General features: G+C 52.0%; 3 protein-coding genes, 1 long non-coding RNA gene, 1 other non-coding gene and 2 pseudogenes across 6 annotated transcripts in view; 1 reads left to right on the forward strand and 6 right to left on the reverse strand.

Moving 5' to 3' along the window:
• Positions 1 to 3,247: 3,247 nt before the first annotated feature.
• On the reverse strand, positions 3,248 to 4,262 carry LOC144148327 (uncharacterized). Its single transcript, XM_077679878.1, has 2 exons — positions 4,086 to 4,262; positions 3,248 to 4,049 (listed from the first exon to the last, which is right to left on the reverse strand). The coding sequence occupies exons 1-2, from the start codon at positions 4,260 to 4,262 to the stop codon at positions 3,480 to 3,482; spliced, it is 747 nt and encodes a 248-aa protein (XP_077536004.1). The 3' UTR covers positions 3,248 to 3,479.
• A 582-nt stretch (positions 4,263 to 4,844) lies between these two features.
• LOC144148328 (uncharacterized) lies at positions 4,845 to 6,121 on the reverse strand (annotated as a pseudogene).
• Positions 6,122 to 9,124: 3,003 nt separating this feature from the next.
• LOC144150300 (U2 spliceosomal RNA) lies at positions 9,125 to 9,311 on the reverse strand. Its single transcript, XR_013318494.1, has one exon. It is a non-coding gene; the product is annotated as a U2 spliceosomal RNA (small nuclear RNA).
• Positions 9,312 to 9,529: 218 nt separating this feature from the next.
• LOC144148329 (uncharacterized) lies at positions 9,530 to 10,836 on the reverse strand. The gene has a single exon (XM_077679879.1). It carries the CDS (start codon positions 10,808 to 10,810, stop codon positions 9,530 to 9,532), a length of 1,281 nt encoding a protein of 426 aa, XP_077536005.1. The 5' UTR covers positions 10,811 to 10,836.
• Positions 10,837 to 12,135: 1,299 nt separating this feature from the next.
• On the reverse strand, positions 12,136 to 13,009 carry LOC144148331 (uncharacterized). Its single transcript, XM_077679880.1, has 2 exons — positions 12,353 to 13,009; positions 12,136 to 12,288 (listed from the first exon to the last, which is right to left on the reverse strand). The coding sequence occupies exons 1-2, from the start codon at positions 13,007 to 13,009 to the stop codon at positions 12,136 to 12,138; spliced, it is 810 nt and encodes a 269-aa protein (XP_077536006.1).
• LOC144149382 (uncharacterized) overlaps positions 12,415 to 25,542 on the forward strand; it is a 49,302-nt gene continuing 36,174 nt past the window's right edge. Inside the window, exon 1 of one of the 2 annotated variants that reach the window (XR_013318288.1) lies at positions 12,415 to 13,845. This is a non-coding gene — a long non-coding RNA (uncharacterized LOC144149382). The remainder of the gene's footprint in view (positions 13,846 to 25,542) is intronic. The other variant, XR_013318287.1, reaches the window with a different exon arrangement.
• Positions 16,763 to 20,510, reverse strand: LOC144149671 (uncharacterized; annotated as a pseudogene).

Here is a 25,542-nt window from a genome sequence, read left to right on the forward strand (position 1 = left end):
AGCAAGGGTGTCTTACGTGACCCCGTTTGTCGAGCGAGCACTGTTTCAGGGAACGAATATTTTCTCCCAGAACAAAAACAAGCCAGGTTTAAATGCGGGCAAAAACAAACCAAACGCTTGCCACGGTATGGTGGCACCATCTAGGTTACGGAACGTAAAGAAACGCGGGAACAAACCAACACCGCTGTACAGGGTGGAGACAACCTTTGAACGGTCCTGTGCCGCCGCAATTGGGCCAACGGGCTCAACGCGTTATTCTTTTCGTTTTCCACGAGACCTAGCAACGCGAAACAGACAATATGATTCAAACTTCTTCAGTAAACCGCGTTGCGGCGATAATTTTAGCGCGGTTCTGACACAATGACTTGCTTCGGCGGCGAGCGAGCAACCGAAAATGGCGGTGCCAGCGTATACGTGTCTCTACCCTGTACGGCGGATGCGTGAATGAAGGCACCCTAGGCTGCAGAGCGGTCGGTTCCCGTGATGTCACTTGGGACCACGAAAACGCACGATTGAGCGGGAAAATCAAAATTTTAACCTAAATTGTTTAATTTTTCAGTGAATAAAGCACCGTTTGTATCCGGACAAGCGCTGGGGGCACTATAAAACACGAAATCTTTCGAATAAAACCAACTTGCATTTTCTCTTCATGGCTCCTTTAAATCAGAGTTAATCGTGCCCGCTGCCGTAACAGTCGTGTCATAATTAGTAATAAGAAGGTCGAGAATAGAGGAACTTGTAACGGTTACACGAGTTGGTGTTTGGATAACGTTTTTAAACCCAGAAGCAACAATGCGGTGAACCATGTCGTTTGAACATGAGCTGTCGCCAAGAAGATTGATGTTAAAATCTCCGCCAAGGAGCAACCGGAGCTTTTTGTAGGACGCATACTCAAGTAGGCCATCTACAAAGCTTTTAAACTGTTCAGTGTTACCTGAAGGAGGCCGATACAACACACAAAAAAGCACGTCATGTTGCTGCACACAAAGAGCTTCATAATCGTTGGTTACCGAAGAGAAATGGGGTACTTCCTCAAAAAAGCCTGTGTCGCAAGAAATATAGATGGCGATGCCACCACCGCGCGAATTGGTGCGGTTGGTAGAGAAACAGTTGTAACCTGGTAATGTAGGTGCTCTGTTAATGGAATTAAACCAAGTCTCCGTGAGCATAATGGCGTTAAATCTAAACGAAAACTGCTCAAGGAAGAAAACAAACTGGTCGTATTTTTTTACTAGTGAACGGGTGTTGAGATGAATAAGAGAGGTGGTCTTTTTCGCACGAGAACACAATACATCGTGATTGCACGAATTCCTGATAGAGGATGTCATGAGACGCCGACATCACGCCGACGAGACAAGCTATGCATGTGAGTGATATGTACTATGGCCTACGAAATTTTAGATAGGTCATCTACGGAGTCGATATGAATGCAATTTTGGCAATCAGATTTCCGTGCCAATATTTTGCCATTTTGGGTCCATACGTACCGCCAGTTGGTTTCTCGCTTCTTTGCAATGGCCAAGGATAGTAGGCGTTTCTGGCTTTGGCATAGGTGTTCATTAACAAAGACAGGAGCACTGTTGTCTAAGGGGGAAGAGCCATCCGCATTCACGCCTGGTTGCCCACATAGCCCCAAGGAGCCGTTAGTGATGCGCTTCTTTTTAGCCTTTTCCAGAACCTGGTCTCGTTTCTGGCGGCTCTTAAACTGGACGATGATGTGACGATGTTCCGCATTACGCGTAGGCACGCGGTGGCATGCTTCAATGTCCTCGGGCAACACTGTCTCCTCGATGGCGGTGCCAACCTTCGCAACCAACTCCGTGACATTCTCAGAATCGGTCTCGATGACCCCTTTCAGTTCCAGATTGCAACGGCGAGAATACTGCTCGTTATGCAACATCTTTTTTTCTAGCTCTTTGAGGCGTTTTTCATTTTCGTGGCATTGCTGCCGCAGTCGCTCGTTTTCCTTTTTTTATCTCCTTGTTTTCTTTGACAACAGTAGCCAACTCTTTTCTAAAGTCCTCAAAAACCTTGTTTATGTGAGTCATGCTTTTGGCCATTTCGCGCATTTCGGCCCGTACATCGCGATTATCGCTGGTACTAGGAGTTTTCGTCATCTCACAGTTTTAACAAACAATACAACGATCTATACAACAATCTTGGCAGCAGCAACGACGCTTTTTTGAAACAAGACACTTGGCTATCAAACCAACCTGCGCAATGGGACGAGCCAAGAGTTACAGCTGCGCTCCAGGCGTCGTCGCAGCTGCCAATGGCTTGGTCCGGGAGCGGCGGGACTTTATATAGGCTGGCCGTGATGTCACAGTCCCTCGTGGTCCCAGGCAGGTGATGCAGATTGCAGGTTCGCCAGCGATGACTGTTGCCAGCGATGCCAGCGATGACTGCCAGGTTCGCCAGCGATGACTGTTGTCCCGCAATCGCTTCTCTCTCCAGTTTTACGGACACTGGAAAGTGATCTGTGATTCTGGGGGTACCTGCCGGGAACGCGAGCACCTGACAGCTTGTGACACACCTTGCCAGCTCGGGGGGAAAGAAAAACTTATCCAGCCGACTGGCCGACGCGCCACGCGACCATGTAGCTGCATACTCTAACGCCGTGGGTTTGTCCCCAGGCGTCCTGCAGGTGAAACTGCTCAGTCAAGTCTCTGAGCGCAGTCGCCCCTCGGTAAAGCCTGCCATGGCCCGGTCCCCGAACATCCCACATTGGGTTCAAAACAGAGTTCGCCAACCAAAAGTCGCCAACCAAAAACGTAGGATAACTGGCCAACATCAACACATCAAGCGAAGCGAAAAACTCAGGCGAAAGGTTGCGCTGCGCAGGCGCGTACAGATTAACTGCGCGCCCTCTGCGAGCAAACAAATAAAAATCAACCGCGATAGCGCGCCGTCGACCGCAATGGTTACGTGAGCCTTATCGCGTAGACTGGCACGCAAAAACACAATACCCACGCTTGAGGCAACTCAATTGGAAAGCGTAAAATAAGCCGGAACGGAAAACCGAGAGTGAAATAAAGAAACATCGAGCGGCGAACAAAAATTACTCTTGAAGAAACAAAACGTCAACATTTTGCGCCCTTGCAAACAGCATGATTTCCCTTTGCTTGTCCGCGCTTCGAAAGCCCTGGGCGTTCAAAGAAAGAAGATGCACCAGCATTATTATATTGCTGGTGCATCTTCTTTGGCGCTACTTGTGCTGACATTTGTTTCTTATAAACACAAGAAAAAAAAACTCAGGTTGGTCGGGACTTCTCGCTAGACGATGGCACCCCGCGCTTGGCAGGGTCCTTGGTAAGGTCCATGCTTTGCACGGCAGCGTCGGCAGCGTCGTCCGCGCTAGCTGGGGCTGGCGCTCGGGGGCGGCTCCGTCAGGGGGGCAGGCGACTTGTTCGTGGTGGGCGGGGTCACGGGACGTCCTTCACCGCTCGCGCCAGGCAACGCCGGTTTGGCGGCCTTTGCGCTCACGCGGGTGGGCTCCGCGCGTCCTTTCGCTGGAAGGGGCTGTGTCGTATCCGGGTTACGAAGTGGCTGGCTGGTCGGTGTCGGCTCCGAGGCTGACGGCGGCTCGTCTGGGTGCTCCACGCTGCTCGTCGTGACGTTGTCACCCTCCCCGAACGGGGACAGCGGCCAAGAAACCTCATCCAGGGTGAAGGAGTGTCGGTCTCCGAGCCCTCCACCTCGTTCTCGCGGTCACCGCTCGCGTGTGGCTGCTCCGTTGCTCCGCTGAGGAGTGCCGGAAACTCATCCAGCGCTGCGACACATGTGCGAGGATTGAGGCAGTCCACGGTAGCGTGTTTACCGCCGCACTTGCGACATACGGCGGTGCAGCTGGTCGCGTCGTGCCCGAAGGCCTGGCAGCGGTCGCACCAGGGGGCTTGGCAGTCGCCCCAGTTGTGGCCTGATTGTCCGCACCGGGAGTACACCCGCTTCACCCCCCGGTACTCGATCTGTACCTTGCACTCGCGTACGAAGATGAAGTTCGGCATGGGTTTCCTCATTTCCATCTTGATGCTGCGGGTGCCGTTGTCGATCTTGGGGTGTCAAGTCTGATCTTGTACAAACAGCACCCGTCCGTAAGGCGCGAGTGCCGCCGCCAGGTCGTCGTTTCTGATGAACAATTTGAGCCGCAGGGCAGTCATGTAGACCACCTGCGGCCCAACACAGGTGACTTGGCAGGTTTGGCCGAGGATGGTGTCTTCCCCGACCACGTTCATCTTCTCCGCTGCAGCCGCCGAGGCCACCATCGCGCAGAACCGGGATGCTCCTTGGTGCTGGAGCGCTCGCAGGCCGTCAGGACCCACGGTCGAGAAGAGCCCGTCGATGATGTCATCTACGGTGGCCTCCTTCGGAGCGCTGAATTCAAAACAGTGCTCTTTTGGTGGCGGAGCTGGCTTCCCCGCAGCGCAGCGCGGCGTGCGGGGAAGCGCACTTGCGCTCTGCTTGGGGCAACTTCGGCGCACTGGGACTTCTACTGCGACCTGTGGTCGCGTCGTCACTGTTTCAAGAAAAAAACTACTAAGTGGCAAAAATTAGTTTAATATTTTAGGTCCTAATACGACTCGTACCAGATATTAAGCTGATAAGAACAGAGTTTTATTTGCATGTTCTTAACATTTGATGGTGCAAATGATTAAATTATACATTTTTTAATCGTAAACAGTAGAAAATAAGAGGAAAAAGAAAACGATATAAAAAAAGAAGAATATGTACAATTTAGAAGCGCCTATATAGCGTTGTTAAAGAATTTATACAAAAACTATTTACACGATCTACAATATTTACAAAAAAAAAAACACATCAGAGGGAGTCCCTTTATCTGAGGGCGCCTAGCGCTTCCCAGCAATGTGTGCAGCGTAGACGTCCCTGCTCCTCATGATGGTCTCGCTGACGACCAGTCGCTTCATGGTCCGCACGTAGCTCTTGCTGCAGAGGCGGCGCAGGACCCGGTCGTTCTCTGGATCCCAGGACCCCAGGGCACCGACGATGACCGCCTCCACCGTGACTCGCCGGAAGCGCCGGGACAAGTACTCCTTGATGCCTGCGTACTTATCCTCTTTCGCCCGTCGAGCTTCCTGAAACGCAGCTCGGCGGTTGTCGAAGGGGCAGGTTACATCGATGACGATGGCCTCCTCCCCTCGAACCAGTACCAGGTCCGGTCTCAGGCTCGAGTTTCCGACCGGCTGGTTCTCGTGGCTCACCGTGAACCGCGGTATGGCAGCCGCTTTGATGCGGTCCACGATGGCGTTGTGGCGACGTGCGAGGGCCTGGCTCTGGACCATGCAGTGGCAGACGACGTGTGGCAAGGTTTCTTGCTGGTAGCCACATGCTCTGCACCGCTGGTCGGCTGCGGAGGCCCAAGGGCGCGCTCCGTTGAGGGGCAGCAGGTTCAGCCGGGCTCGGTGGAACGCCAGTCGGCGAATCTTGTGTACCTGCCGGACCGCATAAAGTGTGCGCTTGCGCGGTCGGCGGCGACACATTCCATCACCTTGCCTTGGCTGGGTTGCTCCTGCAATGCTTGGTCATTGGCTGCTGTGGCAATGCCTCACAAGGTGCGGACCACCTGGTGCCTGTGCTTGGGCGAGATTGTCTTGTCTCCACAGGTGACCCGCGCCCCCTCTGGTCCGAGCTCCCAGGCCACTCCCATGCGTCGGGAGGCTTTGTGTGCCTCCGTCCAGACTGATTGGACTTGGGTCGCTGTGGCCCGGAAGTCTCCTTCCGTTTCACCCGATAGGTAGGCTTCCATATCCTCCTCCGTCACTGGTCGCCGCAGCCGTCGTTCCGTCACCTTGGTCAGCGCCTGCAGTGCTAGGTCGCAAACCTCGCTGTCTGGTGAGGAGAGTAGTTTGAACGCTCCGTCGATGCGGCATGCGTCACTGATTTCGGCTGCTTCCGGAATCCCCGCAGTTCCTGCACCTGCGCTGCCGTACAGATACTTGTTTAAAGCATTGGCAGGCAAGTACAGCGTCTGCTTGATGAGGGGTCGCAGAGTGTCGTCGAGGCGGTGCCATTCCTCCTTTCCCACGGCTCCGACTGGCATGGCAAAGTTCAGTGCCGGGTACAGGAATGTTTTGATTGCGTCCAGCCTCTGCCAGGGGGCTAGCATTGACGTTAGGAGGCGCTTCCCTAGGGTGATTGCGTCATCTACGCAGGCCGTGTCGGGTAGGACTCTGTAGCCAACAGGGCGGCCAAGAAAAGCATGGCTCTCAAAGTCGCCTATGTGCGGTATCTCCTCGGTACCGACTTTGAACGTGGTGGGCCTGGTTCCCACGGGGGTCTGCCCAGACATGTGGAGGGTGCGGCATTTCCTCGGGTTGAGTTCCAGCCCCAGCTTTTTTGATAGTGCGGCCACAACGTTGATGCGTGTTTGCTGTTCTGCTGGGCTGCTGCCTATCGGGGTCAGGTCTTCTGCATAAGCCAGGATCTTATGCTGCCGCTCACCTCCCTGTACTGCATTGATCACTGGGTCCAGTACCTTGTTGAACAAGAGGCCACTGAGTGGGCACCCTTGGTGGATACCAGCCTTGATGTTGACACATTCCGTTATTCCACCTTCGCTTACGATGGCGGTGGAGTTTCCTTCGTAAAGTCCTGTACGATGCTGGTGAAGGCGTCTCCAGCCCCTGCACCTCGAACCGCTTCAACGAGGGCGTTGTGAGCCACGGACCCAAGGCGTTGCCTAGTCGAGGAACGCCACGCATAGGTCAGCCCCCCCCTGTACGCACTGCGTCAAGGCGCTCCTGCAACACGAAGTTGTGCTCAAACACCCCGTCGTGTGGCAAGTGTGGTGGCAGCTGCTCTGGTGTTGACCGTGACTTCGTAGTTTTTCGCACCCATGTGCTGGACACAGTATACCTCTTGTATGGTGACAATGCGGGCCACCCCGTCGATGATGTCATCGGCGGTGCAGCCCACGGGTAGCTTGACGGTGAAGGCATTGCTGGGTGGAGGCATGACTTCCAGTGGTTGAAGCCGACGAGGGCCCCAGAGGATGTTGTAACCCCAGCCGAGGCTGCGGCAGTCTTTTCTTTACAGGTTCAGGCCCACCGGGCAGGACAGTGACGCCAGGCTGGCCCGGAACCGAAGTCCCAGGCCAGATGAGTCAACCAGGCGCCGCCGAGGGTGGGGAGGAGGAGGGGGGTCAGGAATCGGGTAGGGAAGGGGGGGTTTGGAAAGCGGCAATACACTTCACAAAAAGCAATCACACTTCGCATGCAAAAACGTGCAGATAACATGCAGTGGCTGCGAGCAGCCCAAGCCCATGCAACTGGACGATTCTGGGTGGGGTGTCGACCAGGCTCCAGGGGGGTATGGATCCCCGCCGATCCGAGGTGGACCAGCGGTAGATGCCCAGGTAATTTACCAGCACTTATCGCAGTCCCTTAGCCAAAAGGCCGAGAAGCGATAACGTTAACTTTCTAATTAGTCACCGACGCGCAAGACAACACGAGCAAAATGGTGGCCACAAGGCGAGCCCAAACATTGCGAGCCAACACTCGCTCCGCGGCGGCCTCCGCCACGCATCGAGCTTCACCGCAAGGCTCGCGGGCACGCGTTTATACGTTTCTGTACGTTCCTCGCGCGCGCGACAGCTAGCGATTGGCAAAAAAAGCTTTTCGCAAGCAGAAATGCGCTCGACGAACGTGCACAGTGAAACAAGATTGCGGAAAGTGGTAAGACAGGACAGAGAGGAGCAGCGCGTGTCGCTTATCGTGAGCAAACACATTGCAAAAGCACAAAAATCAACAACAGCCCACCCATTAGGAAAAGCAAAAAAAAAAAAAAGAAAGAAAACATTCGCAAGCCGAGTGAAGCAAAAAAAAAAAGAAAAAAAAAAACATTCGCAAGCCGAGTGAACATGTCGACGAGTGGCCCAGGGTGTCGGCGCGGGTTTGCACGCGCGTTGGAACGGCGATATCCTGAGCGCACGCGGCTGCAAGGTCTTGGTGGCGGCGGAAAAAGCAGTGCACAGCCAGGCCGCACGCTTCTTTTAGTCGAGGAAGGCGCTTGGGGCAGTGGTGGCGGAGATCCGCCGCGTTTGTATGGTGTCGACTGGATACAGGTGCGGGAGGGTTTGCTCGGGGTGGCGGCGGGCGGTGCCGAGGGCGAGACGCGGCCGGCGCTTTTCTCTCGGTCGCGGGACCCGTGGCGCCATCTGGCGGAGGCGCGGCACAACTCGTAGCACTTTGAAAAGATGCGTGGCCAGCCAGCTGTGTGTGTCTGCGTGCCGGAAGTGGCGAGTGCATTGGCTGTCGTCCACAGAGCAAAGCATTCGTGCAAGTAAGCCGTTGCAGTTAGTTAGTTAGTTAGTCAGTCAGTCAGTCAGTCAGTCAGTCAGTCAGTCAGTCCGTCAGTTAGTTAGTTAACTCCGCAAGCATTTGCGTTTCTTGCTTGGACCCCTTGAACGTGCGCGTTCGCTTGTAAGTGTGTGTTCGCGTATCGGATGCCATGCAAGAAAGCCGCAGCGCAGTCACTGCAGAGGTAGTGTTGCAATGACTTAGCTTTGCTGTGGCTACTTACCGCGCTGCTAGCGTGCGTCACAGTACACGCAAACGCTTTGTCCGATCGCCGCCCGAGTGTTCATGCACGCAAAACACACACACACACACACACACACACACACACGCAAACAAAAAGGCACTGCCAAAACAACACGACGGCATGTAGCAAAATTGCATACACTACTGGCATGTGTGGCCGGCAAACAGATTGTGTGTGTGTGTGTGTGTGTGACAGAGAGAGATGGAGTGTTTTCGCGTTTAGGACACAGCGAAGCATTATGTATGGCAAGCAATGCCTACTGCAGCGGTCATTTTGTATTTACCGTTTTGGTACTTTGCGCACTGCGAGTAGACACATACACGCACGTAGTTGTTTTGGACCCCATTTCAGTGTTTATATAACACGATGTATAGAAAACAAATACCCACCGCAAACACACCACGGCACCGAAAAGCAGCAGTACGTCGCCTGCACCAGACGGCGTATCGAGAAATGAACTTGAACAGAGCGCCAGAGAATGTCGCGAAACGCGGCGCATAGCGTGCAGTGCTCTTCCCTGTAGTGGTTGTTTCTCTCATTTTGGATTTGATTACAGCCCCCCGAAAGGGGGTCTTGGGCCGAACCCGGCAGCAGTGCAACGCCGGGACAACCCGCGACGCCGGAGGAGCAAGCCCCTTCACGGCGCCAAGTGGCAAAAATTAGTTTAATATGTTGAGTCCAAATAGGACTCGTATCAGATATTAAGCTGATAAGAACAGAGTTTTTATTGATGCTTTTTACATATACAAAGAAATGTTGTAAATATACAACAGTCAATAACAGAATGGGTTTAGAAATTATACAATGCTAAGATAATATTTTGGAGAAATTATACAATTCAAAAGGAGAGAAATTATACACTGCTAGCGGCACAACACAATAATACAGGAAAGAGAAAAAAAGGGGGAAGTTTATACAACGCTAGCGAAAAAGATGGCAAGAAATTATACAATGCTAGCGGCACAGTATACAGTTAGCTTTTGCCAGCAATGTGCTTGGCATAAATGTCTCTTGAATGTGCAATCGTCTCGCTGACTATGAGCTTTTTCATTAGTCGGAGGTACGATCTGCTGCATAGCCGGCGAAGGATTGCATCATTGTCCGGATCCCACGAGCCGAGGGCACCAACAATCACTGCAGCGACAGTCACTCGCTGGTAGCGGCGGCACAAGTACTGTCGGATAGGTTCGTACTTGCTCAGTTTTTGTTGCCGCGCTTCCCGGAGTGCTGCACGTCGGTTCTCGAAGGGGCAGGCCACGTCGAGGATGATGGCCTCCTCCCCTCTCACCAACACCAGGTCTGGCCGCAGGTTGGAGTCGCCAACTGGGCGGTTCTCGTGCGTCACTGTGAACTTGGGCGTCGCAGCTGCCTTGAGTCTTTTCACTATCGCGTTGTGACGTCGAGTGAGGGCCTGGCTTTGGACCATGCAGTGGCAGACGACGTGCGGCAAGGTTTCTTGCTGGTAGCCGCACGCTCTGCACCGCTGGTCCGCGGCCGAGGCCCACGGGCGGGCTCCGTTGAGGGGCAGCAGGTTGAGCCGAGCCCTGTGCACGAACCGCCAGTCGGCGAATCGAGTGTACCGCCCTGACCGCATGAAGTGAGAGCTGGCGCGGTCAGCGGTGACACACTCCATTGCCTTCCCCTGGCTGGGCTGTTGGTGTAGTGCCGCGTCTTGTGCTGCGGTGGTGATGCCTCGTAGCGTTCGGATCACCTTGTGACGTTGCTTCGGGGACAGGGTGGTGCCGCCACAGGTGATCCTGGCTCCTTCGGGCACCAGCTCCCAGGTAACGCCGGAACGTCGGGAGGCCTTGCGGGCCTCTGTCCAGACCGACTGGAGCTGCGTTGATGTGGCCCGGAAGTCGCCCTCGGTGTTGCCGGACAGGTAGGACTCCACGTCCTCTGTAGTCGCTGGTCTCCTCAGCCGCTTCTCCGTCACCTTGGACACCGCCTGCAGGGCCAGGTCACGAACCTCGGGGTCCGGCGATGACAGCAGCTTGAAGGCGCCATCGATTCTGCAGGCGTCGCTGATGTCCGCTGCTTCCGGGATCCCCGCGGCTCCTGCACCTGCACTGCCATAAAGATACTTGTTAGAAGAGTTGGCAGGCAAATACAGGGTGTGTTTGATGTGTGGCCGCAGGGTGTCGTCCAGCCGGCGCCACTCCTCCTTTCCCACGGCTCCCACCCTCATGGCGAAGTTAAGAGCCGGGTAGAGGAAGGTTTTGATGGCGTCTAGCCTCTGCCAGGGGGCCAGCATGGACGTTAGAAGGCGTTTCCCCAAAGCGATGGTGTCGTCGACACAGGCGGTGTCTGAGAGCAGTCGGTAGCCAACGAGGCGGCCGAGGAAGTGGTGGCTCTCGAAGTCTCTCATGCTGGGGATTGCCGATTCCCCGATGTGGAACGTGGTGGGTCTGGTGCCCACGGGTTGCTGCCCCGACATGTGCAGTGTCCGACACTTTGCCGGGTTGAGCTTCAGCCCGAGCCTTGAAGATAGGGCTGCCACCACGTTCACGCGGATCTGGAGCTCCGTTGGGCTGTTTCCGAGGGGGGTGAGGTCGTCGGCATAGGCGAGGATCTTGTGTTGTCGTTCGCCTCCCTGCACCGCCCGGACCACAGGATCGAGGACCATGTTGAAGAGCAGCCCGCTGAGTGGGCGGCCTTGCCGGATCCCCGCTTGAATGGCGATGGGTTCGGTTGCTCCTCCGGTGCAGATGATCTCTGTGGTGTTGCCCTCGTACAGGTCCCGGATGATGTTGGCGAAGGCATCTACGGCTCCGGCACCTCGAACTGCGTCAATAAGAGCAGTGTGAGCAACAGATCCGAAAGCGTTTGCATAATCCAGAAACGCCACGCACAGGTCACCACCACCTGATCGCGCTGCGTCAAGGCGCTCCTGCAGCACGAAGTTGTGTTCGAACACTCCGTCGTGCGGCAGGAACCCCTTTTGGCATTGCGACAGGATCCCGTGTTCACACAACCACCCCTGCAGCCGGGATGCTAGGCATCCGGCATACAGTTTGGCGATCGTGCTCCCAAGGGAAATGGGGTGCCAGTTTGTGTGGTCGCTGGGTTCGCCTTTCTTGTAGATCAGGACTGTGCGTGACGCCTTCCAGCAGGCAGGAGCCTGTTGATGCCGGAGGCAGCAGTTGAACGCTGCCGCCAGGAAGTGTCCCTCCGGGTCCACGGTCCGCCAGTGCTGGTACGCGAGTCGGTCGCACCCTGGAGTGGTGTTTTCGCACCTTCGGAGTCGCCCGGCTATGTCGTCCTCCGTGAAGGTTGCCAGGTTCAGTTCTCCAGGGGCAGGCATCCGTTGTGTGAGGAGCGACGTGTCGGCGTCCTTTGGTCCCCACACAGTGCTGAAGTGTGCTTCCAGTTCGCCAGGTGGGATGGGGCACATCGTCGATTGACCCTCCGTGATTAGCCGAACGGCAAGGGGTCGGTTGTGGCGGTTGAGGGACTGGATTTGTTTGCCGTTTTCTGGATTTATTTCCCGTCGTGGTCGCCCTTCTGAGGTTGCTTCGGGGAGCTTCACTGTTGTGCTAACCACGTTGATCGCATCCTCCAGAATTGCCTCAACTCTGCCTAGTTGCAATCGTCCGGTGGGCTTTTCAGGAGCTGTCGGAGTCGCTTGGTGTGTTCTGCCAGGACCAGACTGCTGTTTTCAAGGGCAGCTGGTGTCGTCTCTGTCATCTGGGGTTCCCTCCGGTTGTGTGCTTTGTGGTTGGAGGTCCTCTCCTTGGCCAGAACATTTTTGGGAGAACAGGCGGGTTGGTGTGGCGGAGGCAACCTGGGAGCTTACCACTGTGGCCTGGGGGCTCTCACCTGTTTCCCCTCTGAACGTGGTGTTAGGGGTGGAGCTGCTTTGCAGGCTGTTGCGATGTGGGGTTGCCTCGTTCTGCTGCCCCTCCACATTGTCAACTTCGGCAGCTGTGGCCGGTGTGGCAGGTAGCTGGTCTGTGACCGGTCTGCTACTTTCTGCGCGCAGTCGTTTGGCCTCCTCCTTGCTGTGCCATTGGAGGTGATTGTTCAGGCCTTTTTTGGACGGAAATGACTGCGGGCACTCACTGCACTGGTACCGCTGTTGGGTGGGTGCTGCTACAGCTCTCCCGTTTGCCAGGCAGGGGTGCAGGGTTGGTTTTGCCCCGAGCGTGGCCCCACACACGTCACAGAGGTTGACCATACGGCGAATTCGCATATCGTGGTCTCCCTCGAGGTGCCGCTGCAGGGACGGACGCTTTGCTGTCCATGCGGCTGCGGTGTAGGCTGACGAGCAGCTTCCCTCCGTGCATTTGAAGACGTTTGGGGTGGGGAATGAGACAAACAGGCTGTCCCCCTCCCGCCGAGGTTGTACGCCTTCATCTTGTGGTGGTGCAGGAGTTGTTCCAGCAGTCCGTGGTGAGGGCACTGGAATTCTGCTGCTGTGTTGCCTGGTTTCCGCAGCTTCCTCAGTCACCATCCTTGTTTAGTAGGTTGGCTACATTGGGGTTGGACGGTGGCTGGATGCATCGTCTTCCTGCAAAGCAAAAAAAGAAAGAAAAACGAAGGGGAAAAAAAGACAAACAACGTCGAGGGAGGTAATGACCAAAAGGTAAGGAACAACATGCAGGAAAGTGCTTGAGTAGGGATGCGTTCGGGGACACCACCCTATCACTGGTAACAGGTGGCTAGGAAGGATGCTGAGTTGTCAGTGACACGGACAAAAGAAAGAGAAAGGGGAGGAAAGGGAAGAAGACAGAGAAAAAAAGACGGGGGATTAAAGTGAGAACCATGCCATGGTCACAGAAAAGGAAGCAAGGGAAAAAGAGCGAGACAGAGGCGCTTGTTTAACTTGTTGTTGCTGTTCAATCAAGCAGGCACTGCTCACCTTTAGGAGTAAGCAGGTACAGTTCTAACTTTTGCAGCAATCTTGTTTAAATTAATATTGCTGTTTTTAGGCTAGCAGGCACAGCTCAGCTTTGGAAGCGAGCGAACACCGCTTATCTTTAGCAGCAAAACATTCCATTATGCGCCAAAACAAAACGAAAACAGGTAGGCAGGGATGGAGCCATGCGGCAGCACAACACTTTAAAAAGGCAGGCCAATGCAACAGCAGCAGGTCCTCCAGGCAGCAGGTCCGAGAGGCGCCCAGAAATCCGGGAGGGGGCCAAGACGATCCGGGCGACAATCCGTGGCGATCCGGGCGGCCGGCGCCTCCAAGATGGCGGCCTGGGAGCAGCGCAGCAGGTCCGGGTTCCAAGGGTTGAAGATCGTCCAGGAGGGTGAGGAGCTCGCAGAGGAGCCCCCGAGGGTCAGGTAAGTCACCTTACTGGAAAGACAAATTTATTGAACGAGTTCACTCAATTCAGGGTTTGCACAGGTCCTTGAAAACCTTGAAAACCCTTGAATTTAGAAGTGTCAATTTCAAGGCCTGGAAAGTCCTGGAGTTTTTTAAGGGTCCTTGAAAACCCTTGATTTTTCCGGAGAGAATCAATGGTCCTGTCTTTTCACAAGAATTTAAAGTGTTTGTCATGGGTTTTAGGTGTTAACAAATGTAAAGAAACATTGTAACAATCAAGTTTCAGTGTATTGCGTGAAATTACAAGTTTGGTGGATTTTCATTATTACGAGGCAACATAGGGAGCAGGCACTTGTCAATCCAATCCATATCCCGGTACAGTCCAGTGAAAGCCAGCTTCTATTCTCTTTTTTGCATCTTGCATCTAGTCTGTGGACGCTTGCTCATTGCATGTTTGCTGTGCCTCATACAGTGAAATCTTGTTATAACGAACTTCAGGGGACCGCGGACAATTGCTTGTTATTCTGAAAGGTCGTTGTAGCGAAAATCGCAAAATTTAAGACATCAAATAGTATTCTAATACCTAAAACAACCTATGTGTACAGCAATGCATCCTTGAAGTCATTTTTCTCAAAAAATGCACAAGTATTCATGAAACAATGCACGTTTATTTAAAATAGTTGGCAATTTTCTTCGGGTGCGTGCAGCACAAGCTTCCGAAGGACTCCAACTCTTCCATATTCCTGTGGACTGACTCAGTGGCCGTGCGGTTATTCCCCGGAAATGTGCGGAGTTTTCGTATGCTGTCCAGCACATCCGCAGTCGTCACGTGCTCGTCGTAGTTTTCGAGTGCTGCCACTGCCCTCTCAGAAGAATCGTCGTTCATGCCGTCCTCGTTGCCTTCTTCATTCTGAACGCTCACGCTCTGGATAATGTCCTCTGTTGTCAGCTCCGCTGATGTCCGTGAAGATCCAGCAAGCCGCCTGAGCACCGGCGGAATGTAGAAAAACTTGGGGTGGGGCACGAATAGCGTGGCCGCGGCTTTCTGGAAGGAGAAGGCCACCCATGCTTCATTTTTTTTTCTTCTCCTTACCTTCTGTTTTCTCTCTCTCGCATCGGCTCGCGCATTCCGCGGAGCAAGTTGCAAGACGTCCTCTTCTGTGCTGCGCTTTGCCGTGCCGTCTGCTAGCATACGGCTCCGGTTGCCGGGATTGTTTAACGGAAATCTAAGAATCTCCGGCCTTGAAAATATGAGTTCGTAGTACTGAGGCGTTGTTAACATGGCACGGAACAAAATAAAATGATCGTTATTTTGAAAAGTTCGCTATTCTGAAGTACGTAGTAGTGAAATAATTTTACATTAAAACTTTAGCAAGTCGGCGTGGGATTTCTTAAACGCTCGTTAATCTGAAAAGTTCGTTCATGTGGTGTTCGTTGTACCGAGATTTGACTGTACGCTCCATCTGCGTTTGCGCTTACGAGCAAATGGTGGATGTGTACGTAGTTCATCCTGCCTTGAAGTTCATCCAACCTGCCTAGTTCATCCAACACTGGCTCAATTTAATTTCAGCTGATACTCTTGCTGACAAAGCAGGAGATGCAGGCAACATTCATGAAGTTTTGAAATCAAACAGCCTCAGAAAAACACAAAGAAAAAAGAAAAACCTGTAAATACCAGCCATGAAATAAAAAAAATAAGCTGGGGGAGCATTTACGAACCCGTTAGCATCTATCTAAATGTGCACTAATGTGCTTAAGTATTGTGCAATAAAAAACTTTTGCATTGTGTTGGAAAAGTTATAAATAATCCCAGGCTGCGGACCTTGAAAATCTGTTTTCTGGTCCTTGAAAGTCCTTGAAAACCCTTGAATTTTTGCTTTTGAAGCCTGTACGAACCCTGCTCATACACTTGAACACAAATCTTCACCCATTCATTCAGGGGAGACACAAGAAGTACTATGTAAACAAAAGGGTTTAACAAGGTGCGATATGTGTCAAACTGAACTAGTCAACACACGACATGGGGTTTCGAAACACTGTGTCGTCACGGGGTTGGCCCCTCCAATAACGTTACCAAATATACACTAATCAATACATTAAGCATACCAATCACATTGTCTGTCACATCAACGCTATTCCTCACCCTTCTTTTTAGGGGAGACACAAAATTGCCTCCATCTCCCCGCGAGGGAACCCTGGTGTGATGTGGCGCATCTGGGGGTTCAATTGGCGTTTCCATTGGGTTGAAGGAGAGGAGACCGCGGACGAGTTGTGCATGCACGCACATGTGCACCGGAGCAGCTGTTAACGCAGTGAAGCGCGCACCAACCAAGCGTGCCAGCTGTCGTTATGCTAATGCGCCGGAGTGAGAGTGTTGGACACAGCTGCGGGAGAGGAGAACGGAGGAGGGCTGCGGACGGCCGCCGCCGCCGACGCAGGAGGGACATGCCTCAGAGCAAGAGATGCGCCGCATCTAAAAAACACAGTGAAAGAAAAAGGGTGCAACCAAACGCTGTACGTGTCATATTAAACTAATCAGACAAGACATGGGATCCCACAACCTCGTGTCATCACAGGCTTAGCCCCTGCAATAGCGTTCAGCGATTAATCTAAACAACACATGGAACACTACCATACCTTCATCACCTCAACACTACTCCCCGCCCTCTCTTGATGGGAGACACTGGATACTATATGAAAAGGAGGTGTAACAAGATGTTGCATGTGTCATACTGCAATACTCAAGAGAAGACATGTGGTATCAAAACATTACGCCATCACGGGCTTAGCCCCTCAAATCGCGTTTAGCCAATAATGTAAACAACGCGCTGCAGACTACAATACCATCGTTGCCTCAACACTACTCCCCGCCCTCTCTTGATGGGAGACACTGGATACTATATGAAAAGGAGGTGTAACAAGATGTTGCATGTGTCACACTACAATAGTCAAGAGAAGACGTGTTATCAAAAGATTGTGTCATCACGGGCTAAGCCAACACCATCTAGAAAAGGTCAAGGCCCCTCCACTGCCGCCGTGACGTCACCGCACCTTGCCCGACTCCTTAGCGGGGCAGCGCGCGGTGCCGCCGCCACTGTCATGCATGCGGTTGCCTTTCCAGTTTATTTTGAAACTCTTGAATATATAACAGAGCGACAGGAGTGGGGCAAAGAACCAGAGTTCACTGTCTTGGTTTTACAGGACAATTACATATTTTTCAAGCACTCACAAGATCAACTGGAGACGAAAACATGATGTGAACACATTTATATCCAATGACAGCACGTGGAACATATATACAGAAACAAGAGCTGCGAATGTGGATGTTAGGAATACGTTATCATGAGTACATCAAAGAAAAGAAGAGCATAAGCACATGTAGCACTATTGCTGAGCATAAAGGCAAATTTATGAACTTAGATCAGAAGTCACCTATGTATGGAAGCGTTCACAGAGGTATACAATGGACAAAATAAAATGATCTATGGTACTCATTTTGAACGAGCTAGTAAAATGGCAGGCATGCAACTTCAAGAGCACATTTCACTTAAGTGTAAGAACCTTCCTCTGCTTGACACTTAACTTTGCTTTTGTCAAGGCGTCGTTTCTAGTACTTGCATAATTTTTTAAGTGTGTTCACAGCAGGCCGTAAAATATTTTTGAGGACAACATCAGGACAGTGACCGCTAGCGCACATTTCGAGGCCTTCACTATCAGACAACAAAAACATCATAATGCTCAGCAGTGACAACCTTTGGTTATTCTCTTTGTGGAAAACAAGCAGGTACTCGTCACTTGTACAATGCTCCAACACAACTTTCGTACACAGTACAGCGTGTACCACAAAAGGTTGCGGGAACTTCAGACCTCCCCGGTTCACTTCGTCTATGAGCACATTTTCGCTTTGGTCAAGTACTCTTTCTGCGACAGTCAGCTGCATGCAACAATCCTCGCATGGCTGACGCTTTAAGGCAGCATGGGCACAGTAGCCAGCTATATACGCAACAGCCGGCATATCTGTGCGAGGCTTCTTTAGCTCGCTGTCTAGCACTGGTATGTTGTACTTGGCCAGAAGCACCTCAGGGTTGGGCTCTTTCTCACCTCCTTTTGAAGCCTCAGGAAAATCCTCTAAAATCAACGTATCCTGCAAGCGAAGTTTTGCCTCTGCTTCAAATAGTTGTGTGATTGAAATGTGGTACTGTGCACCACACAGCTGCCTGTATTTGCCAAATCTTGCTTCCAGGCCATCTGTCTGAAATTTACCAAGAAGAACATATCTGAAGCAAAGTTCTTCCAAGCAGTACCGGGCAACTTCAATGAGAGCATACGTTGTTTGGCGGAGGGCGGAGTGTGTTTCAGTTGTCAGCTTGCCTGTGTCTTGCTTTACTGCCTGCCAGCTATCAAGCCAGTCAACGAATTCATCCAGATACTTCAGTTGGTGGCAGTTTACTTCACTTACAGGCTCCTGCCAAACATTCCGTAATCGCTGACCCTTGTGAGGACTTTTAACATTCACAATGTCCCACCACTTCACAATGACATCAATAAATTGTGCCGTGCCTTCTGCCACTTCGAGCCTTAGTTCTTCACCTCGAATCCTCAAAGCTGCCGAGACAAAACCGCTGAAAACCTTAAGGGCCAGTCGAACATTTTGTCGTTCGAGATTACTGGGGTGCAGAGCCTTGTGGGTGAGCCCGTACGCAACTTTTGCAAAGCTGCTCTGTTCTGCCTCATGGAGTTCTCTTAGGGAACTGAATGAAGCACCCTCCATTTTTCGACTGTCCGGCGAGTCGCTTTGAAACGTGGGATAGTACAGACACTTGCCCGAATTTTTCTGGTTAAGCCAGTTGTTCCGAACACATTTTAATAAATGCACAGAATCAACAACATGAAACAACGGCTGCTGCGCATTCGCAGGATGTGGGTATACGATATCCAAGCTGCCACCTTTTTTTTGCCAAACATTGCCATCATTTTTCGGTTAATTGAGTTGTTGTCAGTTATCACTGCGACTACATGAATGCCAGCATCTTCTAGGCCTATGATTATCTTATAATTTCAGAACGTCATGCAGCTCCTCTGCTGTAATTCTAGACACCGGCAGGACATGTACTACATCTTTGTAGGATGACAGAAGAGACTGCACCATGAAGACATGTGCAGTTTTTGCTGGCTCAGCACTGTTAGAAGCAGAGCCTGTCACACAGCCGCCTTTATACTCAAAGTACTGCTGCAAATGTATCTCGTCCACCATCAACGTAACATTTCGCTCATGTGACTTCAGTGAACTCGCCCTTCTGATCACGTACCGCAAGAAACCGTCTTCGGACTGCTCCTGTAATGGGCTAACATCATGTCGGCCACACACTCTTTTAACAGTACTAGGATGTGGCAAAATGACCACACCGCTGTTTCGTAGGAACCTGTACGCATGTGGTGAAATGGTAAATAATTTGCTAGCCAGAACTAACAGTTCAGAGGAGTACCTCAAACCATTGATTTTCTTCGACAAAGAAAACACTGCTCCTTAAGAAATTTCAGAACATCAGCCCTCTCATCGTCCACCAACCCTTCAGTTGTAACGTCTTGCAAAAGGGTGCACACAAGACGGAGCGTTGAATTCACTTTATCGTCCTCCTGGGGTGCTTTTGTCGTGCAGAAGTCCTCCACATTATCTAAAAGCTCCACCAACCTTCGAAAATCCTGGATTTTTTCCGGAATCTTCAGGTTGTCGTTCGATGTCAGTAGAACACGCTTCCAGAACACGCGCATGCACAGCAGGTCTGACGACACACACACTGACGACAGGAGATCCGGGGCGTGATCTGTAGGTCTGACGTGAGCGAAGATGACGCAGCCTTCGCAGACTGTTTGTGACCAGAACTTCTTTTGATGCAATCGAGTCAGCCTAGAAGTTATATCTTCGAAGTTTTCGACCTTGTTCTCGTCCTGCTCCGCAGCAAATGCCAGCGCTGATTCCTGGATGGCTTCGAGCAACTGTTCATTTTCCTTTCGCCTTCGCTTGACGTCGGGCTCTTCTCGTGACGTTTGAGAATCAGAGAGATAACTCGGGCATCCAGGAAAAATGGTAGGAACAGCATCAGGCATCAGCCGGGTCAGCTTCATCGGAACCTCAATAGTCCGGCCATCGCCGTCGGTGTACTTTGACGTCGTTCGAAGGTGCTCCGCTTTGAAATGAAGCTCGCAGACCTGCACATTGTAACACAGAGAAGGGGCGAAGTAATGCACCGTGAAGCTTGACACCGTCCACCTCATAAAGCAAAGGTGATACAGCATTCTTCTTATAAACAATAACGAAGCCGCAATGGGCGATTGCACAGCTTGCTTAGGAAACAGCACCCCGACGACCAACGCGTAAAGCACATGCAAAACACGTGAGCAGCTATAACAATCACAGCACGTTAAATACGAATGTTACGCATTCAAGAAAAGGGTGTATTCGAACGCTTACCTGAGGGTTCTTGAGTTGACACACGTCAATGTCGTCGCGCCGGACGGCACGCTGCCATTTCGCTTTCCGCACAGGATCGCTCGGGAACGAAAACAAACGCACCTTAGGCCCGTTGTCGTAATTTCCCTTGCAGTTGGGCACGCAACAGCATCCCATCGTGATGCGCTGTACATGTAGTAGGTCACAACAAATCGTGAAAGCAAATTGCAACCGCACAACCACAAAACACCACTAGCAGGCTGACGCAACACGCCGAAAAAACGTGTCTTCGCCGGCGCGTCCGTATGGTCTGTCTCCCTCGCCTCGTCGCGCCATCTGTTGCAGAAAAAGGGAAACAGAACACCGTACTGGCTCGGGCATGGTGGGGTGACGTCACACCGCCGGCGAAGGGAAGTGGAGAGGCCTTGTTTCAAGACGGTGTTGGCCAAGCCCCTCAGATGGCGTTTAGCCATTATACTAAACAATACCCTACAAAACCTTCGCCGCCTCAACACTCTTCCTCGCCCTTTCGTTTAAGGGAGACACAGGATATTATGACAGAAAGATACGTAACAATATGCTGCATGTGTCATAATACAATTAATCAATACAAAACATGGGGTTTCAAAACATGGGTCATCATGGGCTTAGCCCCTCAAAAAGCATTGGCCATTAAACGCTAAACAAACCACCAAACTACAATAATGTTGTCTGCCACGACACAACTATATCTTCAAGACGCTAAAACACTGCTCTAATCGAGCAGGGTAAGTTTATCAACCCCCTTATTTGGCTCACATGCTGGTGGGCTCACTTAACGGGTGCTCTAGGACCATCTAGAACCAACTGAGACTGGCGCTGAAACCTAGCGCCTGGAGTAAAATTAAACCTGCACACCTTGTACACGCTAAACTCAAAACAAAAGGACAGGGAAGGAAACGAGGGTTTAGCATACAATGTGACATGAGGACCCTGCTGGGTTCCCCTACTCTGTCACATTATGATGGTTACCTCACACTAGTATGTCAGCAAAGTTTAACTCGATGCGAACTTTCCCGTCCGCCACCATGACAAAGGCGCAGGACCACTGCCGCAGGAACTCCGTCTCCCCCAGCCAGAATAGCTGGGCCTCAAGATGTGATTTAATCTCCTGCTGAGAGTGGCCACTGCATCCTAAGCCTCATCTGTTGCCCCGCCGCATTAGAGCGGTTCCTCCATAGAACTAGCTCTCCCACTACTAGGCACAGCCTCGCGAAGGCATCTCGGGGGCACCGGCCCCTGGCAAATTACTGCGCCAGTCTTAGCTCTGGGGTGACCCTGTGGGCCAGGCTCCAGAAGGGCTTCGCTACCCCGCAGCTCGCCACCGCGTGCTCAGTCGTCTCATTCTGTCCGCAGTTGGGGCAGTCGGCATCGGCCGTCTCCCCCCACCTCCTGAGGCGGTCCTTCGTTGGTTAGATCCGCCATCCGCTCTCCCACTGAGTGTCAATCGCCGACTGTGGGAGGCGCCCCAATGTAAGGGCCCTCCCAGGGAACTCGGGAGGCTCCACCCTGTGTGCCGCTCTGCGTACCACTAGTTGTTCACACAGCCTCGTTCTGTTTGGCGTACGTCAGTCGTAGGGTCTAAGCTCATTAATTCCTTATAGAGTCCCACTGCGGCTTTATACACAGGCGGCATCAAAAGTGCGCTGGGGAGGAGGTTGCTGGTCAGATGGGGGACCAAAAGCGGCCTGGCCTGGCCCAGAAAGTATAGGGCCAAGACCCTACCCGGGGCATTGACATCGTCCAGGGTGCTCAAGATTGATCGTAGCGCCAGTAGCTGGCCCACTGTTTCAAGGCACGGTAGGCAGAAGCCCCTAGACGCCTAGGGGGGCGGACTGCATCCCATGCCAACCTCTCTGTCCCACCCCCCCAAAAGAAACTAAAAATAGAGCGGGTCAGTTTCTGCATGCTGCTGGGCTGTGGCTGCGTCACCATTGCAGCGTAAAAAAACTTGGTTAGGAAGACACATTTAATCAGGAAGCATTTTTCATTGTAGGAGAATTGAAAGGTATTTGCTCTCTGAAGCTCCTTCTCGATGTCGCTTACAATGCTCGGAAATATATTGGGAGAAACTCCTGCCCTGTCCAACAAAATGCCTAAGCTGCGAGCCTCTGATACTTGACGAAAACCCGATGGAAGAATGATATCCCCCACTCCAATCGGTAGCACTGTGCTTTTGTTTACGTTTAGTCTAGCACCGGATAGCGCGGCGTAACACTCGAAATCTCGAACGACTTCGCCCACACTATCCAAGCTCCTGAGGAACACTGAAACATCGTCTGCATACACGGAAACTCTCACTGTCTCAACTCCTGGAAGAGGGAGTCCTCTTATACTGTCATTCCTCGCCAGCTTACGAATGAAAGGATCTACCGTAAGTACAAAGATCAAAGGTGAGAGGGGACACCCCTGCCTCACTCCCCTTCCCACCTTGACTGTGTCCTGAATGATTCCGTTAATCACCAGTTCACTACAAACACCGCTGTAGAGTGTTTTTAACACTTTTACAAACTCTGAAGGAAACCGTACGCCTTTAAAACACTGTATAAGTACTGTGGTCCTGCTCTCTACGGCCGTCCAGAAATGAGGCACACTGCGGTTGAGTACAATGAGAAACTCTTTACTCACATCTTCCACGCTGTCACCCGTCCGGCCACACACACACACCAAAAAACACTTTGTCTCGAGTTCGAGTCCCCGCGCGCGGTTCTTCAGCACCCCCCCGCTCCTTCGCCTCGCTGCCCGCTGCCCGTCGTGTCCGCCAGCGCCATCTCTCGGGACCCGACGTCCCCAGGTCCCGCGGCAGCAAAGTCTGCCCGGGGGAATCTTGGAGGCCATGTGTGGCCGGTGGGTGACCGGCGGCGGAGAGGGCCCGAGGAGAGAGCTCGTGGCGAGGGGCGCCGAAGCGCTCCCTCAGTACATATGTGCGACCCTATCAAGCGCGTTTTGCTGGTCTAGGGAAAGAAAGACACCTGTGTTTCCTGTTATGTTTGTGTATCGGTAAAGATCACAGGTTAAATTAGTGGCGGAGACAATGTCTCGTCCAGACACCGAACTTGGTTGCTGAGGGCAAATCAAGTCGGGCCACACCCATTTAATCCTAGACACCAAAAGAGACACGAATAGTTTGTAGTCGCTGTTTAACACTGTGATGGGTCTGTAGGAGCTTGTTAGAGAGGGGTCTTTTCCTTCTTTGTGAAGGAGAACAAGGCGTCCTTTCCTGAAAGATGGTGGTATGCTACTGGTTGTTAGGATGTCATTTACTAGTTGAACTATTTGGTTGCCTGTTATGTGCCAGAAAGTCCTGTAGAACTCTGTAGGCAGGCCATCAGGTCCAGGAGAGGAGCCTGATTTTATGTTTTTCAAGATGTTGAAGAGCTCTTCGTTTGTTGTTGGACACAATATGTTATCACCTTCTTCCTTGTCCACTTGAGGGAGTCGCCCCCCCAAGAGAGGCAATTCCCTCTAATAGGCTACTCTCATCTAACTCTGTGGGGTCCTGTCTGTAAGGATCATTGAAAAAGTTTGTAAAACATGTGTTGATGTCATCTGGATGAGAGGATTTCGTGTTTGTTGGTAGTGTCACCTCGGTTACTACAGTGGGTTTTTCCTGGGTTGCTTGAAACCGGTTAATTTCCTTGCTCCCCCCCCCCCCACCACGGCCCGTGCCTGTTAAAGGCGGTTCCAGGTGGGGACAGACGGGGCAGGCAGAGGAAATACCGCCTCCTCAACTCCTCCAAGTACTCGGCCATTTTTGGTGAGAGGGAGCCTCCTCTCTTTACGATCCGTATTCGGGTGAGTGTGTCGTTCAGGTGTGTAGTGTGTCTGACTTTTTTCTCTTCCGTCTCGGACTGTACGTGTCTTCCACTCTTGTTTAAGCTGATTCCAGCTACAAGAATCTACGGGATTCTCAGCGGTCAGCTCAAGGATGCTGCCTAATGAAGTGTGGGCTGTCTCATCCTGTAGGATTCTCGTGTCTAGGCGCCAGTGACTCTGCCTTGTAAGGTGGTTTAAGTCTACATTGAGGGAAAGAATGACCGGTCTGTGATCTGACACGTAGCCTGCATCACTTGAAAAACTGGCTACCTTAATATCTGTTATTTGTGTCTTTGCCTGATTATTTATGTAAAACCTATCAAGGCGGCTTTGCGAGGTGCCCCGCCGCCAAGTGGCCTCGAAGTTGTTTCCCTTTGTTAGTAACCATGCATCCTCTAGAACAAAGTCTCTCACCAACAGACTCAGCTCGGCCGCATTCCATGTAGGTCTGCCCTGACTTGGCCCTCTAATGTCTCTGTAGCTGTCTAGAACACAGTTACCGTAATTACCCGATTCTAACGCGCACTTTTTTTCCGGAAAAATAGGTCGAAAAATTGCATGCGCGTTAGAATCGGATACGAAACCAAAACTGCTGAAACAACGGACATTTCGTCCCGCCCATTGCCATTGCCATCGCCATCTCTAGATGGCGCCAAAGCTTTTCGCAACGATTTTTCGGATGCAGGAAGCATAGGCGCCTAGGCTTTTCTATCGGCGTTCACTCAAACCGTCAAATTGTTCCACTTGCGCGCTCGATGACAGCAGTGGCAGCAGCGGCTCTGACGCGTTTAAAACAAGCGGCCGCCTGAAGTGTGCGCCTCTGGAGAAGCTCGCACAATGGGCGTGCGAGGCGTGGGCCACGATCCCATCTACCATGGTTGAACGTCCGTTATGAAGTGTGGCATCGCGAACGCGCTTGATGCCACCAAGGACGAGATGTTGTGGTCAGCGGAGAGCGACGAGGAGTGAGATGAGTGACATTACTTCGAAAAATAAATTGTCTGTTTTTCTTGCATTCGTTTTTCTTGCTCACAAAGTTCCGTGCGTGTTACAATCGGAGGTGCAAGTTTTTTCGTTTTTTTTGCCGGGAAAATCGGGTGCGCGTTAGAATCGGGTAATTATGGTAGTCTCCGCAGAAAACCACTGGACCTGAGTGGAGAAGATAGACCCCTATGGAACGATAGAACCTATAGGACGCCGGTTTTTTATCTGGCGCATATATGTTTATGATTTTTTACTGAGTGCCTCCTTGGTTAAATGTGAAGGATAACAGCCTGCCCTCGCTGTCTATAGAGGAGAACCCTGAACTCCAAATGTATGGATTCAACGCCAGAACTCCCACCTCGCACGACCTAGTCGAGGCAAGTGAAAAATACGACGGGATATTGTATGCTGTTTGGAAAGTCTT

Source organism: Haemaphysalis longicornis, unplaced genomic scaffold (assembly GCF_048455015.1).
Source record: "Haemaphysalis longicornis isolate Haplotype H1 unplaced genomic scaffold, Haemaphysalis longicornis Haplotype H1 scaffold_8, whole genome shotgun sequence".
In the NCBI taxonomy this organism is placed as follows: Eukaryota; Metazoa; Arthropoda; class Arachnida; order Ixodida; family Ixodidae; genus Haemaphysalis; species Haemaphysalis longicornis.